The sequence below is a fragment of the Haliotis rubra genome, unplaced genomic scaffold, assembly GCF_003918875.1.
Source record: "Haliotis rubra isolate DU_JTF1 unplaced genomic scaffold, ASM391887v1 Scf303, whole genome shotgun sequence".
NCBI classification, from domain to species: domain Eukaryota; kingdom Metazoa; phylum Mollusca; class Gastropoda; order Lepetellida; family Haliotidae; genus Haliotis; species Haliotis rubra.
This window is the reverse complement of record NW_025766973.1, coordinates 1,123,196-1,143,279: the sequence shown is the minus strand read 5'-3', so window position 1 is coordinate 1,143,279 and position 20,084 is coordinate 1,123,196. Positions and strand designations below refer to the sequence as shown.

At 40.4% G+C, this 20,084-nt stretch overlaps 2 protein-coding genes across 5 annotated transcripts in view; one reads left to right on the top strand and one right to left on the bottom strand.

Moving 5' to 3' along the window:
* Window positions 1-2,471: 2,471 nt before the first annotated feature.
* On the top strand, window positions 2,472-12,267 carry LOC124282812 (caspase-6-like). 4 transcript variants are annotated; one of them, XR_006900251.1, is made up of 7 exons: window positions 2,472-2,625; window positions 2,985-3,014; window positions 4,433-4,490; window positions 8,312-8,582; window positions 9,735-9,913; window positions 10,833-10,990; window positions 11,532-12,267. XR_006900251.1 is itself a non-coding variant. In XM_046718844.1 (6 exons), the coding sequence occupies exons 3-5, from the start codon at window positions 8,453-8,455 to the stop codon at window positions 10,956-10,958; spliced, it is 435 nt and encodes a 144-aa protein (XP_046574800.1). In that variant the 5' UTR covers window positions 2,850-3,014; window positions 4,433-4,490; window positions 8,312-8,452; the 3' UTR covers window positions 10,959-10,990; window positions 11,532-12,267. The 4 variants fall into 4 exon arrangements, 1 of the variants encoding a protein (XP_046574800.1); XR_006900250.1 differs by having other exon boundaries at window positions 2,472-2,690; XR_006900252.1 differs by lacking the exon at window positions 2,472-2,625 and adding an exon at window positions 2,788-2,843.
* A 6,936-nt stretch (window positions 12,268-19,203) lies between these two features.
* LOC124282775 (protein CIP2A-like) overlaps window positions 19,204-20,084 on the bottom strand; it is a 29,631-nt gene continuing 28,750 nt past the window's right edge. The window contains 1 exon segment of the mRNA XM_046718802.1: window positions 19,204-19,594. The gene's annotated coding sequence lies outside the window, so the exon portion shown is untranslated.

Here is a 20,084-nt window from a genome sequence, read left to right as displayed (position 1 = left end):
TAATACCACCTATCGCTATATTACTCAGCGGTAAAGGCGCGTTTGTCACGTACATTTACGTTAAGAAGCAGCCCACCCCTGGGGGTAAGTGTCTTCCTGAATGATAAGCGGATCAATAAATCTATATGGTTTACTTATATAACACTCACATGATCCACATATAGGTCGCCCCGTCGTCAGCTTATGCCACGATCGTAAGATCTAGTGCTTACAACTGATTATTACTGATTTAAAACTTTGTTTGGGAGTATGTGTAACTTGAGAGTTCTGATGTTCTACCTAAGAAGTCAGCTGATTGGTACAGTGGGTTCGCTGTCTCCCCGAATTTCTGGGTTCGATATTCCATGTGGGCAGCAAATTTGAGAACAACCCGGAATAACGGATGATCCTTCCAGAATGAATGAGATTCTCAGAACCCGAGCGTTTAGCAAGAGATACTCAGTTTCCATTCACAGAAACACACTTTTTTTTGTAGCAAAATATTTCCCCAGCTGCTAGAACGATTACAAATGTGAGTGAGTGAGTTTAGTTTTACGCCGCTTTTAGCAATATTCCAGCAATATCATGGCGGGGAACACCAGACAAGGGGCTTCACACATTATCATGCCCATGTGGAAAATCTAACCCGGTCTTCCGACTGACGAGCGAACGCCTTAACCACCAAGCTACGCCACAGCCCCCGTTTAACAATGGATGACATCGGGATGCCGTTGTTTAGTACCTTTTCTCGCGACGTCTGGGCATATTATAGTATACGGCCATCTTTGATGATGGTTAATATAAAACAAATAATAAATGGCTACACGATGGTGACATTGCTTTGTTTATTGTTTCACTCAGCATTATTCGAGTTATATGGTGGCGGTCTGTAAAAACCGATTCTGGACCAGATCGGGCATCGATCTACGCAATTGGGATACGATGACATATGTCAACCAAGTCAGTGAGCCTGACCACCCGAGCATGTTTGTCGCATGAGCCTGCAACGACAAGCATGGGTACCTGATGAATATTCTAACCTGGATCTTCACGGGTCTCAATGGTGATGTGCATGTACGGGGATCATTGGTCCTGATGTTTGCAGTGCTGTGCTGTGACGACTGTTTGCAGTGCAGTGCTGTGACGACTGTTTCGGTCAAGTAACGTTTATAATTTTTGTACTGTTAGGGATAAACCAATTTTCGAGTATATACTTTCTTATGTCTTCAGTCTATACAGCCTTCCAAAGAGAGATCGAATGTCATCATCCAACATCAGAGTACAGTCTAGTCAATAACATGTGCGATTTGGGTAATGGGTAGTCTCTCGTACAGACCCTGAAGCAAATATATCCAAGAAAGCCCACACAAGTCTAGAAAATGTGGCAAGTCTAGATTTCCTCAGCTTCTGAAAATGAAGAAAGTCTCAGGGCTCCTTTTCATTATATATTTTTTTTTTTTACTATGAACTTTTTTCAGTAAAATATGTTCATTTCAGAGACTGTTGAAGAAAGTCTCAGGGCTCCTTTTCATTATATATTTTTTTTTTTTACTATGAACTTTTTTCAGTAAAATATGTTCATTTCAGAGACTAGTTGTTAGTCTAGGTAATGGGCTACAGCCATAAATATTATGCTGACTGCTTTTCTGCAGATAGATTTGATCTGCATCACTATTGTTCGTATTTTAAAGGCACAATTTCACACATTTTCAACAATATTTTGGCCTATATTATATATACTGGGGCATATGCCCTCACTTTAGCTTCATATTGATGCAGTAAAATACTTATTATCCCATACGACTTGCCTGAAATCGATATTTGAAACTTCGAGGCGAACAGATTCCAAACAGAGAACACTTACCATACATGGAATGTAAACAATTGCTCCGTACATCGAAAGCTGACGCATGCAGTGATGTCGGTGTTTGTCAACTGGTTTCAATGGCAAGTTGCGCGTATGTATTGTCTCGTTCTGTCTCCAAAGGAATGATATGATATTCTCAAAGAGCGCTCCAAGGGCCATAACTCTATGGGGTTCGCTTGAAATAATGTTCGGCCGGTAATCTTGTAATCTAAATACGTAATTTTTCAGTGGAATAAATTTTATTGTAGCTTCCATGAGAGCTGACAGTTGGTATTATGGAGAGAAAAGTATTATATATTTTTAGAGAAGTGTGGTGTGAAATAGTGCCTTTAAGCACTCAGTTTCTGAAGAAGAAATATAGCAGAAACTGTTTCTTATGTTGACCCCGCCTACCTTGGTGAAACTCAAAGTCATCTATGTTCACAAATCAAGGATCATATTTAGGACCAAACTGGGATTCGAACCCACGAGCTAATCATCTGGCACGCCTAATGGGCGTAAATGTACGTAAACTCCATATTACATGGTTTCCGTACGAACTTACGGGTATATTTGTCGCACCCTTATGAGGCCTCGCTGTGTATAAAAAGGGATTCCCCGAGGTTTCTAGGCACGCACTTTCCTCAGTAACGGCTATTAATATATCTCATAACGTTCTCAAGTGCTTGTTTGGGTATTGATATGGAGGGCGATCGTGGTCTATTGACATTGATAGACACGTGGGTTATCTCGTTCCAAGAAATAAACGAGAAATACGTACACAGTAACTGTTGAGTCAGGTACGTCAGGTACATCAGATCAACAGCCTTCATTGTGACAACTGGTGGCAGCGCCTGAAATATAGGTCAGTCAATCTACGCCGTTCGCCTGTATTATAATCGATGATTTCTTAGTTTAATTTATCAGTTACTTCCGGTTGGGTTGTCGGTGCAACAGGAAAGGAATGATAACATTTCACCTGTGTTGATTACATTCGTCACAACTGGTTGAAGTCATAGTGGGTTTAAGTGTTGATGTTCACCTGGATGTTTGCGTTCCTTTGTGTGTAATGGTTATCCTTTCAATGCGTGTCATTATGACCGTATGTTAATTTGATTGGATGGTTGTAAGATATTTTTGAGTATCTCTTTTGTTGCAGAATCACAGCACGGCGCTAGCACTATGGCAGGTAGGTTTCAATGCTGGAGAGTGAGTGAGTTTAGATTTACGCCGTTTCTAGCAATTCCAGCAATATCATGGCGGGTGACACCAGAAAAGGGCTTCACACATGTGGGGAATCTAACCCGGGTGTTCGGCGTGATGAGCCAACGTTTTAACCACTAGGCTACCCACTGCCCCGATGCTGGAGAGAATCATATTAGGAAAACCAAACAAGTGGGCAATACTGTAAGCACCGAGCTATAGACGCCATCAGGTCACGGTGACACACAGTCAGCCCTACACTGTGACTATCCAATCCTCGAGTCGCTCCTTAGAGCGTGTGATTCTGGCGATCCGTACAGACCCAGAATTCCCAAAGGAAATGAACAATGAGTTATGTCCCTTTCATCATGCACAGGTCCTCGTACAGTACCTATACCCAGACCCTGGAACTAATTTATCCAATGAGTCCATGCAAGTCTATAATATTCTAGATTAGTCTAGATTACTGCAAATGAAGAAAGTCTATTGGTTCCTTTTTATTATTTTGCAAGATAATTTAAGCACTTTTTATTTACTGTGTAATAGTGGTGATCCGATTAATTGAAATAATCGAAGATTGGTCGCATTGACTAAACGACCAAGCAATCGATCATGTTTTCTCATAATCGAACACAAACAATTCTGGAACACTTGTTTTCATCAACAATATTTTCTATAAGGTTGGTTTTGTCTGTTACATTTCATAAGCACTACAAGCGTTCCAAGTCATGATTGAATTTATCTTAATGACACCAAGAGATTTATGTTCCTAACATACTAGTCATACTTTAAAGATGTGAAATTTTGCCCCAAACCCCAAAATAACTACGTTTTTTTCCTTATTTCTTGTGCATTAACAAATTTCATAAATGACGCTATCCAATTATTTTCGATGATTGATCGGTGGTAATGAACCAATCATCAATTATGAGCTTTAAACCAATTCCCAACACTATGTGTAATGTGCTCATTTCAGAGACTACACATTAGCCAGGCCAGGGATAAATGGTCAATACAATATATGTGTGAAAAGCTACTAATTGTTATGTTTCATATTTGCACGCCAGGATCATTCAATGTAAGCAATGCTGAAACTGCCTTGCCAAAGCAGTTTGATATATAGCGTACTACTAAAGATCTTTGTGTGTCCATACTGAGAAGATCCGGGTAATAACTGGTCTTCAGAAACCCATGCTTGCCGTAAGAGGCGACTAACGGGATCGGGTGGTCAGGCTCGCCGACTTGGTTGACACATGTCATCGTATCCCATACTGAGATTTTATATACGACGTGTATATATGCTACAGAGGTTTCAGCTGGGTTAAATATGTTTTGCTGAAGATGGACCTAGCGGGAATTAAAATATGTTAGTTTAATTTTTCAAAACTTTATTATTTGTTTCAGATTCATATGATGAAACGGATAGCAGCTATATGTCGAAAACGAAGATCAACTGTACGGGGTAAGATATTCAACAGTAGCTTAATAATATTCCCCTCGATTACGGATCTTGAATTGAAACAGTCTTGACACAATTTTCATTGCGAAAAAACAAAGTTTAAAAACTGCTGCATGGTCGCGTCGAGTGAGTGAGTGAGTGAGTTTGGTTTTACGCCGCTTTTAGCAATAGTCCAGCAACATCACGGCAGGGAACACCAGAAATTGTACCCATGTGGGGATTCGAACCCGGGTCTTCGGCGTGACGAGCCAACGCTTTAACCACTAGGCTACCCCACCGCCCCTGGTCGCGTCGAGAACAAAGCTGACAAGAAAGAGGCTTTGTTGGGTTTCCACCATCCACCATCCAAAGCTTCGTTGTCTATAAGTAACATAATCGAGATGTTATACACTGTAAAGCAAAAAGGTCTCCGTCTAATAATAATAGTTGAGTTCATTCAATTGACTCCTAACCAATCGGTGTGGAAATTTATGAATACCCAGTGTGTTATGGGGAATTACCAATCATCGGTAATCAGTGAATGACAAATGGTGTTAATCCCTAACCTTTGGCCAGGTCCGGGTGTTCCGTATGTAGATCAGGGTATTCTACAGAATCCATGCTGACGTTATTAAAGGGAAAATGAAGTAATATTTAACATATGAAATGCCAGACCTTCAGAGAAAATTGGCTGAAGCCATCCTAATGTCCAGAGGTTCATTGCGAAATTCATATTTCGAATGTCAACAACGTGTAAAACTTAAACTGTATAGGATTATTCCCATCTAAAGTTGTTGAAACACAGAAAGTCCGAATGAGTATAACTATGATTTATTAATTCTGGCTGCTTGTATATACACTATATATTCTATCTGTCTGTCCACTAAATTCTAATCAATTGACGTCATATCGTGACGTCATGAACAATGGATGACGCAAATATCATATCGCATTTGTGTCCCAACAATGAAGCACTGTGTAAAATTTCTAAGAAATGTGGACCTTCAACTGACCAATCAGAATCGAAAATCGGTCAAAAAAAATGCACTCGTGCAAATATCGGAAAGTTATTCACTTATGCTCATCCTTTAGTTTTTTGCGTGAAGAGCTTTTTTTACAAGCATAGGTATTATCGCCCGCTTTTAAGCGCTCGTGACTGAGGAATTCACTGCTTCACATGATTTGTTTCGTCCAACATAATTACCCACAGATTCAGGAAATCCAGGTGGGAACCATATAATGGCATTGATGGCATATATGGACCATTCTACTGGGTCCTGCAAACGTTGCTCCCAGTGCTCATTGAATGCTCTTGATTTTGATGGAGAAAGTATTCCATTCTCACAGAAAGTAAGCGATCTTGGTGTCATCCTTGACTCCGACCTCTCTTTGGATGATCACATACCACATCTCTCTAGGATCTGTTTTGCAGCTCTACGCAATATCAGTTCCATTAGAGCAACACCTGACTATAGATTCGGCAAAACTCTCACCTTATGCCATGTAATGACCTGCCTGGACTGTTGTAACTCTCTCTAGCCGGGGTGCAAACAAATCCACAAAATCCAGAGACTTCAACGAATCAAAAATGCTGCGGCACGTGTCGTGACTAAATCGAAGAGGTTTGACCACATCTCTCCCATTCTTCAATCTCTTCATTGGCTTCCAGTCGAGGAACCGGATCCGCTTTAAACTCCTCTGCCTCACCTACCGCTGCCTGTCTGGATGCGCTCCTGCTTATCTCTCCAATCTTCTTATGCCATATAAACCAGCTAAGATCCTTTGTTCTCAGGACCGAAAACCTTCTGCTTGTTCCTAGAGCAGATCATTCGCCTACGCAGCTTCAACAGCCTGGAATGATCTTCCCTCTCTCTCCGGGACACAAGTGACTTCTCTGGCTTCCGATCAAAACTGAAAACTCACCTTTTCCTGATGTCTTCCAACTTTGCTGAACTCTGAGGCATACTTCCAGTATGGATATATGCACGTTAGAAATGCCCTATTATTACTATTATTATTATAATGTGGTCAAATACATAGTGTGAAGATGAAGGCGAAAGTGGAACATAAATGCATACAAGCCATGTGCTATGACTGAAGAGTTGGGCGCTGTACTAAAAGACTTTGCTATCACATATTTGGTTTAAGGAATCTTTGTGCCGGAGGATTTTGTTAGTTGACGCACTGCACTGGTACTTTTTTATTAAACTGGTGCAGTGTGTGTGTACCAGGAGAGGTCATCAGTGGCGGTATATACGTAGCGCTGGTGTAAGTTTGTTTCTATTCACAGGCCAAGGTTTATCATTTTGAGCTTTGTATCATATGTCAGGAAACCAGTCAGTCTAAAATACCTTCTACAACCAGACAGAACTGGGCATCTAATCCATCTTTGAGGCCACCCAGCTCAGGCACAAATTGAAACATTGCAAAGTTCGGTTATCTGTAGACAGGCTTTCGTTCCTCTTTGAAGAATCTCCTGACGGCAACCCTAATCTAAAATGGCACAAACTCTGTTCTTCAGCATACACACATTAGGGAAAAATAAATGTAAGGCTTGCCAAGGAACAGTCCAATGCTTCACAAGGAAATGAACAGACTGGTGTTTCAGATGAAGGACACCGCTTTTTACGCAGGGGTACTTCAACAGTGGATTTGTACACAAATGCAAAATATGTACACAAGGCCTTTGTACGTATTGTAGACGTGAATGCTATTAAGTACAGCCTCGATCCTTCAGTCATAGCACATAAAATGGCTTGTATGCATTTATGTTCCACTTTCGCCTTCATCTTCATACTATGTATTTGACACATTATCGGATAGGGTTCCCACCTGTTCCTGTGATTTCCTGAACTGTTCTGAGGGTAATTATGTTGCTAAGATCATAAATCAAACTCACTGCATGAATGAAAGCAGTTTTATTTGACATGCATGTGAAGCAGTATCAAAGCATTCGTGTGGCATACATGTAAAAATGCCTATCGCATCCTGTCACACTCATTAACCTTTGAAGTAATTATGCGCTTAATATGCGATTTTTGTGATCTAAACGGTTTGCCTGGAATATAATTCTGTCAACAAAAGGAAAAGATTCAGCCTTGCTTTGCATTTTGAGCAAAAATGCTTGTAAAAGTAGCTCTTCACGCAAAACTAAAAGTCGCTCCATAAGGGAGATATTTGTAAAAATACGAATTTTTTCCTTCACCATTTCCATGAAATCCAACATTTTGAAATCCTGTGGTACCATTATTAATCAATATATTGTAAACTGAGTTCATTGTATGGATGGAGAATGATAAATAAAACACTTTTTAAAAAAATTGAATTTTGCACTCATTGACCTTTGACCCCAATTTGTGACCTAATTAGGCATTTTTGAGCTTAGCAAACAACTGATTCATATTCAGCACGAAAAACTACCCCAGAAAATGTTGTTTGCTTGCTTTTACTCAAAAATGCCTCATGCATTCACATTTCTTAGAAATTTGACTAGTCTATATACACGATACATATGTCTTAGCTAAGTCCCTGGATTGAAACAATACAACCACAATTAGCGCTACATGATCACGAGTTTAATCATATATGAGTTTGTTCTCGCTGTTTCATAGAATTTCTCCGTGATGCATGTTACGGTAATTATCTAGCATGCCTTGAATTCTTTTCGGCCATAAACTTTTTTATGGGAATATTGTGATTGTGCGCGTAAACGTTCACCTCTTGTGGCAATTTTCCAGTAATATCACGGCGCATACACGAAGGATAGACATGCGTAGCGAAAAGGCATACTTTGCTAGTTCCATTATTGTATCCTAAACCATTTTCAGTATTTATTTTTCTTTCAGGAAAGGCAAGTCTAATGACTGTAAATTACCTTACAACCCCAGTATGTCCTCTGAATGTGAACTCAAAGAGTATGACGTCACCAGAAACGGGAGGAAACTCGCCGTCATCATCAACATCACGGACTTTGAAAGCAAAACGGGATGCCCCAACGCACACACGCAAAGACGGATGAAGCCGTCATCACTAACATGCTCGAACAGCTGCTAGGGTTTGAGCTTTTCCCTAAAGAAAATCTGACATTACAAGATCTCACTGATCTCTTCAAGGAAAGTAAGTACAAACTCAAAATTGTTATCAATCTACAGACCCGTGCAAAAGTATTCGGACTCTTGACGTAATTTCCAAAGACTTACATGTCATTTCAGTGTAGCATAAACAATTTTCACGAAGTGAGTTAAGGATGGATCTTTGTCAAATTTGACGAAACAAACTTGAAATCATCTCTGCTCTGCGTACATAATTTCAGTTCAGTTTTCCGACCACTAATGACATCACATTTATCAACTTACGTATGGTTCCACAATGCACAATCCCATAGGCCGCCATGTAAAGGAGTTCACGGCACTGTACATCTTGATTAAATTGTTGCCATTCGATAAATAAGCAACGGAAAATTAAACAGAAATTATGTGATTGTGGGGAAAATGATTCCTCACAAATATGCAAAATTTGACTTGGATCTTACGAAAATTAAATTCATGAAAATTATTTATGCTACACTAAATTAACATGTAAGTCTCTGGAAATTACGTCAAGTGTCTGAATACTTTTTGCACGACTCTGTATGTATCCACGTCTCGAGTCCATCTCATGTACGACCCGTGAAGATCCAGGTTAGAATTGGTCTTCAGTAACCCATTCTTGCTGTAGGAGGCTACTAACGGGATCGGGTGGGTCAGGCTCGCTGACTTGGTTGACACATGTATGTCATCGGTTCCAAATTGCGTAGATCGATGTTCATGCTGTTGATCACTGGGCTGCATGGTCCATACTCGATTATTTACAGACCGCCATCATATAGCTGGAATATTGCTGAGTGTGACGTCAAACAACCAACTAACCAACAAACCACTCATGTCTAGAGTGACGGGAACATCTGGTCTGTTTCAGCTTTGAACTGTAGATCAGTTTCTGGGCTCCTGAGAAATCGTTCTGGAGGTATATATTTTTAAACAAGATAACTTTCTTGGACTGAATGTCAGACTAAAAGAGAAATTCTGTTTGGTCAGCGAGCCTGACCACCCGATCCCGTTAGTCACCTCTTATGACAAGCATGGGTTACTGAAGATCAATTCTAATCCGGATCTGGAGCCACGGGTAATTTTCAATATCACAGAACAGAGGATATAGCGATCAGCGTCTGTCCTACTGTATCATTACATAACAGATCAGTTCATGCAGACGCCATGTGTTTCCATCCAGTGCGTACCTGGGACTACAAGAACGTGGAGACGCTGGCCGTTGTCGTGATGTCGCACGGGAACAACAGGGAGATCTACACACATGACGGTCAGAAGGTTGAGATGAAAGTACTGCTAGAGAACCTCAAAGGCAAGAAGTGCAAGGGACTAGCGGGCAAGCCGAAGATTGTGTTTATCAATGTAAAGCATTTATTCATTTCAGATAGATCAAATATCATCAATACTTCTCGGGTTTGTTTACACTATGACAGTCCGTGAGTTGTCACGTGATGTCTTTACAGCTAGCAGACGACAGTGGGATTACAAGAAACAGGATAATTTCATTGGATCACAATTTCTACATGTCCATATTTGGTTCCTGCTGGGTTTTTTTAACCTTTTAACATCGGATCATATCGATGAGTGAGCGAGTATGCGTTTTTCCGCAGATTTAACAATATTCTGGCAATATCAAATAGGGAGATACCAGAAATGAGCTTCACACGTTAAATCCATCTAAGAAACTGAACCCAGGACTTCCCTGTGTCCAGCGAATTCACTGACACTACCACACCTCTCCAAACCCGTGGGGGTATTGGTGATATCTGACGTTATGGGTAATGTCAGATCCTTGATGCGAAATAGCTTGATTTGATGAATGTTTGATGCAGGCAAACATATCCTGCTGCCAAAACCTCAAGGAAAACATTAAAAACCTGCATTGTGTGTATTTAGAGGGAGGTTTCAAATATTTCTGAAACAAACTAAATATTTTGGGATTAAAATATATCATGTTGTCAATGAGTGAGTGAGTATGGTTTTACGCCGCTTTTAGCAATATTCAAACAATATCACGGCGGGGAACACTAGAAATGGGCTTCACACATTATACCTATGTGGGGACTCGAACCCGGATCTTCAGCGAAACGAGCGGGCGCTTTAACCATTAGGCTACCCCACCAGCCATCATTTTGTCAGCAGTGCATTGATTAATAGGACATAAACATGACGTATATCATGTTATGTTTAAGTTTGTTCAAAATGCATTTGTATAAATCAGAATATGTAGGATGCATGTACTACCACATGCATAAGAACATCTTGGTATATATCAACACAGGCGGGCAGTTGGGAAGAATCTCCTGAAGATCTGGATGGTGATTACGATGAGGTTGATGCATGCGTCACTAGTAATGAGGAGACAGAGCCCAAAGGAAAAGACTATCTGTATCCCAAAGGAGTGTGACTTTATCCATGTATACTCTCCAGTCACATTTGGTAGGTATAGCTGGGGATCTTATTACTCTTCCTATCTTATCTTGACTTCCATCATTGACATGGGATGATTTTCTTGTCGTTTCATTTGGTCTGTCTCGTCTTGACATGGTCAAACCATGTGTCTTGATATCTTGACCCACTTCCGCATGTATGGCAGGGTGCAGTGTTTGTGCGATATCTTGCCGCGGATCTGTGCTCATACGTATGGCCATGGTGTCTGTACAAGACGATGTCACTAATGGAATATAACGATGTGTTTCAAAATGTGGATGTAAAGACGTTTGCAATATGTAAGGTTGGAAATAGGAATATTTGTCAGAGCTTCAGGAAACGCAGAGGAAGGGATGTTATTAAGATTTTGATAATCATCATCTTCAGTTACTCCTATGAAAGGAGTGGAACAATTGGATAGTGTGGGCTAACAAAATATAATAAAAGCCAGCCAAACACCCCAATGTATTGGTGGGAAATTATTTCTAGTAAGTATAGAACTATCAAATATGATCCACCCAAAAATAGCTAAAACCTTTTCATCTTCAAGGTCACCAAAAGGCTGGCAATGTGGAACAAGGGAACATATTCCTGACAGCTCTAAGTGAGATGTGCCTCAAACTGGACAGTGAGCCTCTGGAGTTCTGTGACATGCTGACAAGAACCAACAGACAGGTGGCACACCGAGTCAGGTCAGCTTCCAACATCCCAGCCAGACCCTGCTTCTTCCTGTCAACTCTCACCAAGGAACTCTACCTGACCCCCAATACATAGACAACAAGATGGAGGGTATACACTTTATGCTTACAGTCAGATGGGAAAGCCTACAGCTCTGTTGTGTGTACACATTTATCAGACAATATGGATTCTCCTGGCACCCAACACACAGACACCAAGGTGAAGGTCATATATGTGATGCTTACAGTCAGGGGGATTCTGTGTTGACCCAACACATAGACACTAAGGTTTGCAAGCTGGGTATTGCTTTTCAGTGATGCAGTCAACAATATTACTACAGCTTGTAAATAATCAAGTCCAGACAACCAAAGCTGTAGTTGATATTTATGAAGGACCTTTATGTTTGCAATGAAATATATGTATTTACTTCTAAGAGGCTTTGCTCTCTTCAAAAGACATGAGTGGCATGATCAATCATTTTGTAAAGAGTGAATACTTATTTTTGGTTTCATATTTTCATTCATCTTCTCAACTTGTATCTTCTATTTTTCTCATCTTAACAATCATGAAGTGTGAAAGCATATGAAAATAAAGACATACTTGTATTATATTTTCTTATGGTGGTTTCTAGTCTGAAAGAATATAGGTGTTGCTGGAGAACTCCACCATTTGGTCAACGATCATGGTTCATGGTGTGTGTGTGAGTTTAACAAGTACCTCATTCCTATCATGGTGTTTGAGGTCTTACATGCTTAGCAGTTTGGTAAAACCCACAAGCACTGGAATCATTTATGGTGCTGATGAACCACCAAACAAAATCAGGAAGAATCTTGAAGTGTGCCTTTAGTCACAGACTTCTGCTAATTGCGGTACCATCGATGGCTTGGCCACATGTGCCCATAGAACCTTAAAACTCTAAGATCCCTTGTAACGAAATTAAATCTTCACTGTGAAATGCTGCCTTCCCTTCTGGAATCAATCTTGAATCCATTGCAATCACAAGTTTGACACTCATCTAGAGAAAGATTCTGATTACTTGTTCCTGCCATGATTCGTCATATTAGAATTGTTTGTTTCCATGGTTATAGGTCCAACAGTTGGCAAAATAAACTATCACATCCATTCTTTCTGTAAATGGTAAAGTGTATATCACCACAAAATAGAAAACTCCTTCAAACTGAGTGTTTGAATATTTATCATTCATATGTACAGGTATTTCACATTTATACAAGGAGTATGACAACACAAACCTCAGATCTGTACACAATAAAACAGAGGAGGAAAGAGAGAGAGACAGGAGAGAGAACAACAGGGAGGAAATCCAGCTCACCAACACAAACTGGGACAGAATAGTGGACATCAGTGAAGATTATTATAATGCTATCTACATGACAAGTAAATGCATTGTCTTGGGCTGAGACAGGTAGAAACTTTGGAACTGGGTACCCGAGGTTGCATTACCCTACCCATTTACTTATGTGACAGTTAATGTGACTTTGGCGCTTGGTGACCTGTGAAGGTCTGGGTTAGAATATTGATCTTCAGTAACCCATGGTTGTCGTAAGAGGCAACAACAGGGATCGGGTGGTCAGGCTCACTGACTTTGTTGACACATGTCATCGGTTCCCAATTGCGCAGATCGATGCTCATGCTGTTGATCACTGGGTTGTCTGGTCCAGACTGTGAGATTATTTCACAGACCACTGACATATAGCTGGAATATTGCTGAGTGCAGCGTGCAACTAAAACTCACTCACTCACTTTGACGCTTGGTCATACTTTGGTTTAAACTCAGAAACAAATGCAACTTGCCCAGTGTGGAACTGATTTTTAAAGATAGTGGCATGTCCTCTATGTGGAAACACCTGGCTTCCTAAACATATGATACTCAATGGAACAGCCACATAGGCCAAGGCAGCTGCTGACGCTGTTAAACCAGTCCCAGAGAATTCAGTTTACAAAATGGAACTTGATAGGTGTCACCTTTGTCGCCTGGCAATAAATCATTTTAGTGAGTAAAAATACGTGAGGCTATGTGTATTAATCAAAAGATTTCTTCTGTGAGCATAGTATACACTTATTTCGTTGTTGATGTCATATATTTGCTTTATTTAAAACCAGAAATTCCAAGGATTTATGTTACATTCTAATCTACAAAAGATATCCCCAAATAATTGACTAAGTTGGTTATTATTGTGACATTCAATCATGCATGAATGTTTTGATATTATTCAAATAATGTTCACTGTTTTGCCTAGTCATTGTCAACATGGTCAGTGAAACTACGAAAGGGTTTGATTGGTTGAAAGAGACACACCCTGCCTCAATGCACCATTTGTCGACAATGTAGCACAAAGCAACAAAGCCTGTCCTGTCATCTCATTTTATGATTGAAGAACAAATTATTTACTCGACCCGAGTACTGTGATAACCCATCCCAGCCCTCGAGTTATCCCAGTCCACCATTCCTTCACTAGAAGTCAGTAATAAGTCAGATACATTTGAACAATGCCACAAAACAAAATCACATACATACATGTATATATATCCATCATATACCACAAACAAAACCTACAATCTGTAAACTGCCAGCTAAATATGCTGCATTGTATTCCTGTCCTAAATCATACACACTTGGAACGATATCTTGTCTGGAATTGCTCAAACACACAAACATGATTTAAATGCAACTGTATACAATCTGTTGTTAATGCATTATATATGTGGTCTGGTAAAAGTAGCACAGCCACCATGGTAAACATGCAATTCATTAGTAAACATGTCATGAAATTATTACGAAATGTGATGCAAAGTAATAAAGATGTGATGTGGGATACCTTCAACAGGGGAGGTAATTTGCAGAAAATGAATTCATTTGGACTGTGTAATGGCAACCATCTGCTGGTGCCTCTGTTTCCCCTAAACTAAACCTCTATCATGTATGTGTAGGGTCCCTTGGATGGGTTTCCGTCCATGCCCTTTCTGAGACTGTTTAAGGGCAGCTATCTGCTGGTGCTACTGTTTTTCCCTGAACGTCCCTAATTTAAATCTCTAAGCGTGTATGTGCATGGTCACTTGGGTGGGTTCCCCGTCCTTGCCCCCACTGAGACTGTGTATAAGGGCAGCTATCTGCTGGTGCTTGTCTATCTCGCCTGCTGATTTGCCAGCTTGTCCTCCGCTCCTTCATGGCATTCTCCTGGTCCTGGACAACAGCTTCCAGGGACACCATCTGATAGATACAAGTCATGACATAATTTCCCTTTCAGGTAAATGTATAGAGAGAAGCAGCTTTAGACACTATATGAAAAAATGACATACTCCTTACCATCAACTAAAACTCAAGCTCTTGGCACTACTACAGTGATGTTACTCTTGATACAACCCCCATGCTGTAGCTTTTGACAATCCAATCCACAGCTCTTCACACTTCCCATGATGCTAATTAGAGTAAGTGGAGTGAGTATAGTTTACACCGCACTCAGGCATATTCCACCTATATCACAGCATATGGCGGGCGGTCTGTAAAAAATGTGCCTGGACCAGACAATCCAGTGATCAGGCAGCATGAGCATTGATCTACACATGAATTGGGATACGGCTTTTATGACATGTCAACCAAGTCAGCAAGCCTGACCACCCAAATCTGTTATTTTGCCTCTTATGACAAGCATGGGTTATTGAAGATCAATTCTAACCCGGATCTTCACAGGGTTCTTCTAATTAGAATATTCAGTTTACACTCACCTCCACACTGCTGATGGGGAAACACTCACCTTATGCTGCAGGTCCCTTCGAAACTGCTCGGCTCGCTGTATGTCTGTCCGAGCTGGTCCACAGTCAGCTCCATCTTGTCCTTCTCTCCTCTTCGGTGGTGCGCCTCGCCAACACCTTCTTCAGCTTCTCATCTGTTTTCTGCAGTGTCTTTGTCAGGTCTCTTGGATACACAACATAACCATGGGCATTACATGAGAGACAAGCACCTATTCCCTATCTACAATAGTCACAACCTAACTTGTTACATGTACAGATTTTGTCAAGTTATTTTGTCACTGTATGAGGAACCCACCTGTTAGTTTTGTTTCTTTCTCCTTCAGTAATTTTGAAATCTGCTTCCTTTCATCTTCCAACTTCCTTAGATGATCAGTGGTCCTAAATATAACCAATCAAAATATTTGCATGTTTTCCAGTTAACACTTGGTAAGAGAATCAGCGGTAAGCTCCATTGGTCAAATCCAACTTAGCCATGCCCAATTCAGACTAGCAGTTTCTGTAAAATCACCTGACTTGTGTAGAAAACTACTGAATCGCTTTGAGATTTGTCACTAGTTCACATCAAAGGATGTTTCATGCAGAAGTCTGCAGTTCCACATTGTTGGCTGGAAACCAGCACCTACAGCAGCTAGCATGCACACTTGACCAGGTGTCAAAACTTGAACACACCTTCCCATGCACACCTGAAGATGTTTGGGTGAGATTAAACACAATTATATTGTACCACAAAGCTTTGCAGACCATTGTCATATCATCGGGTTACAATGAGGTCACAATCAAATGATTAATCAAATCGACTAATCTCTCGGTCCCTAAAGCTGGTTAACTGTATTTTATTCTTGTGAAGCAACTAGTTATTACTTTTAAAACTCGGAAAATAAGGAAGGATGATTTTGATTGTAAATTATAATCTCAACCTTGTGTATGTCTTTTAATATCAATTATATAAACAATTGTGGATAAAAGCTTTAAGGCAAATCTCTTCGACTTCTAAACCTTTAACTGACTTCCATTGACTGATGCTTCTCATATCATAAGACACAAGGGTGAGATCTTCTATCCCCAACATATGACTCACACATCATGTTGCTGCTTGAGACTCTCATGGTGTTTCTGCAGCATAGTCGTGCATCTCCGACATGGTCTTGTGTTCCTGCTGGAGGCACAGCAGGCTGCGCTCACTCTTGTCATGCCTGCAGAACATGGACAGTTCAAATAATTCTTAGAAGAATGAGAGTTAATCAACTAACCAGTGTCTGTGAGACCTAAATAAAGTCAGAAAGTGTCAGTTGTTTCTTGTTGCTATTTATCACACCAGCATTTTGATGGCAGTTTGTAAATAATCGAATAGTGGTTTCTAGTCTGAAAAGAATATAGGTGTTGCTGGAGAACCCACCATTTGGTCAATCCATCATGGTTCATGGGTGTGAGTTTAACACAGCTTTGACAAGTACCTCATTCTTGCTCATGATGTTGTCTAAACTTATGTTTGAGGTCTTACATGCTTAGCAGTTTGGTTAAACCCACAAGCACTGGAATCATATATGAATGCTGACAACAACCACCAAACAAATTCAGGAAGAATCTTGAAGTGTGCCTTTAGTCACAGACCCTGCCGAATTGCAGTACCATCGATGGCTTGGCAACATGTACCCATAGAACCTTAAAGGCAGCTAGATCCCTTGTTCACGAAAATGAAATCTTCACTGTGAGTAAATGCTGTGCCTTTAAGTCTACAGACTTCTCGCGAGTTGCAGTCCCATTGATGGCTTGGTCACATGTACCCATAGAACCCTTTAAAAGCGCTTAAGATCCCTTGTATAACAGAATTAAATCTTCACTGTGAAATGCACCGCCTTCCCTTCTGAAATCAATCTTGAATCCATTTGCATCACACAGAGTTTGACACTCATCTAGAGAAAGATTCTGATTACTTGTTCCTGCCATGATTCCTCATATTAGAATTGTTTGTTTCCATGGTTATAGGTCCAACAGGTGGCAAAATATACTATCAAAATCCATCCTTTCTGTAAATGGTAAAGTGTATATCACCACAAAGAAACTCCTTCAAAGAGCTGAGTATTTGAATATTTATCATTCATATGTACAGGTATTTCACATTTATACAAGGAATATGACCAACACAAACCTCAAGATCTGTACACACAATAAAACAGGAGTGAAAGAGAGAGAGACAGGAGAGAACAACAGGGAAGTCGAGCTCACCAAGCACAAACTGGGACAGAATAGTGGACATCAGTGAAGATTATTATAATGCTATCTACATGACAAGTAAAATGCATTGTTCTTGGGCTGGGAATGGTAGAAACTTTGGAACTGGGTACCGAGGTTGCATTACCCTACCCATTTTACTTATGGCGACGAGTTAATGTGACTTTTGGCACTTAGTGACCTGTGAAGGTCTGGGTTAGAATATTGATCTTCAGTAACCCATGGTTGTCGCGTAAGAAGCTGACTAGCGGGATCCGGGTGTTCAGGCTTTCGCTGACTTTGTTGACACATGGCATGGTTCCCAATTGTTGCCGAATCGGATGCTCATGCTGTTGATCACTGGGTTGTCCTGGTCCAGACTCTATGATTTACAGACCACTGACATATAACTGGAATATTGCTGAGTGCAGCGTAAAACTAAACTCACTCACTCACTTGGCCCGCTTGAGTCATACTTTGAGGTCTAAACACAGAAACAAATGCAACTTTGCCCAGTGTGGAACTGATTTTTTAAAGATAGTGGCATGTCCTCTATGTGGAAACACCTGGCTTCCTAACATATGATACTCAAATGGAACAGCTTACATAGGCTAAGACAGCTGCTGACGCTTGTTAAACCAGTCCCAGACAATTCAGTTTACAAAATAGAACTTGATAGATGTCACCTTTGTCGCCTGGCAATAATTCATTTTAGTGAGTAAAAAACGTGAGGTTATGTGTATTAATCAAAAAGATTTCTTCTGTGAGCATAGTATAAACTTATTTTCGTTGTTGATGTCATATATTTGCTTTATTTAAAATCAGAAATTCCAAGGATTTATGTTACATTCTAATCTACAAAATATATCCCCAAATAATTGACTAAGTTGGTTATTATTGTGACATTCAATCATGCATGAATGTTTTGATATTATTCAAAATAATGTTCAGTTTTGCCTAGTCATTGTCAACATGGTCAGTGAAACTATGAAAAGGCTTTGATTGGTTGAAAGAGACACACCCTGCCTCAATGCACCATTTGTCGGCAATACCGTAGCACAAAAGCCTAACAAAGACAGAGCCATTTTGTCCTCATTTTTATGATTGAAGAACAAATTATTTACTCGACTCCGAGTACTGTGATAACCCGCTCTCAGCCCTTGAGTTATCCCAGTCCACCATTCCTTCACTAGAAGTCAGTAATGAGTCAGATACATTTGAACAATGCCACAAAACAAAATCACATACATACATGTATATATATCCATCATATACCACAGAACAAAACCTAAAATCTGTAAACTGCCAGCTAAATATGTTGCATTGTATTCCTGTCCTAAATCATACACACTTTGGAACGATATCTTGTCTGGAATTGCTCAAACACACAAACATGATTTAAATGCAACTGTATACAATCTGTTGCTTAAATGCATTATATATGTGGTCTGGTAAAAGTAGCACAGCCACCATGGTAAACATGCAATTCATTAGTAAACATGTCATGAAATCATTACGAAATGTGATGCAAAGTAATAAAGATGTGATGTGGGATACCTTCAACAGGGGAGGTAATTCGCGAGAAAATGAATGCATTTGGACTGTGCAATGGCAACCCATCCGCTGGTGCTTCTGTTTCCCCTAAACTAAACCTCTATCATGTATGTGTATGGTCACTTGGATGGGTTTCCGTCCATGCCCTTTCTGAGACTGTTTAAGGGCAGCTATCTGCTGGTGCTACTGTTTTCCTGAACGCCCCTAAATTAAATCTCTAGCGTGTGTATGTGCATGGTCACTTGGGTGGGTTCTCGTTCCTTGCCCCCACTGAGACTGTGTATAAGGGGCAGCTATCTGCTGGTGCTTGTCTATCTCGGCCTGCTGATTTGCCAGCTTGTCCTCCCGCTCCTTCATGGCATTCTCCTGGTCCTGGACAACAGCTTCCAGGGACACCATCTGATAGATACAAGTCATGACATAATTTCCCTTTCAGGTAAATGTATAGAGAGAAGCAGCTTTGTAGACACTATGAAAATGACATACCCCTTACCATCAACTAAAAAACTCAAGCTCTTGGCACTACTACAGTGATGTTACTCTTGATACAACCCCATGCTGTAGCTTTTGACAATCCCCCAATCCACAGCTCTTCACACTTCCCATGATGCTAATTAGAGTAAGTGAGTGAGTATAGTTTTACACCGCACTCAGGCATATTCCACCTATATCACAGTATATGGCAGCGGTCTGTAAAAAATGTGCCTGGACCAGACAATCCAGTGATCAACAGCATGAGCATCGATCTACGAATTGGGATACGATGACATGTGTCAACCAAGTCAGCCCGTGAGCCTGACCACCCAATTCTGTTATTTGCCTCTTATGACAAGCATGGGTTATTGAAGATCAATTCTAACCCGGATCTTCACGGGTTCTTCTAATTAGA

What these genes read in the sequence shown, in the direction of transcription:
- LOC124282812 (XM_046718844.1), top strand. Translation starts at nt 8,453, where the DNA reads ATGCCCCAACGCACACACGCAAAGACGGATGAAGCCGTCATCACTAAC. An exon ending in CACTGATCTCTTCAAGGAAA is followed by an intron (nt 8,583 to 9,734) that starts GTAAGTACAAAC and finishes GTTTCCATCCAG; the next exon opens with TGCGTACCTGGGACTACAAG. An exon ending in CGAAGATTGTGTTTATCAAT is followed by an intron (nt 9,914 to 10,832) that starts GTAAAGCATTTA and finishes ATATCAACACAG; the next exon opens with GCGGGCAGTTGGGAAGAATC.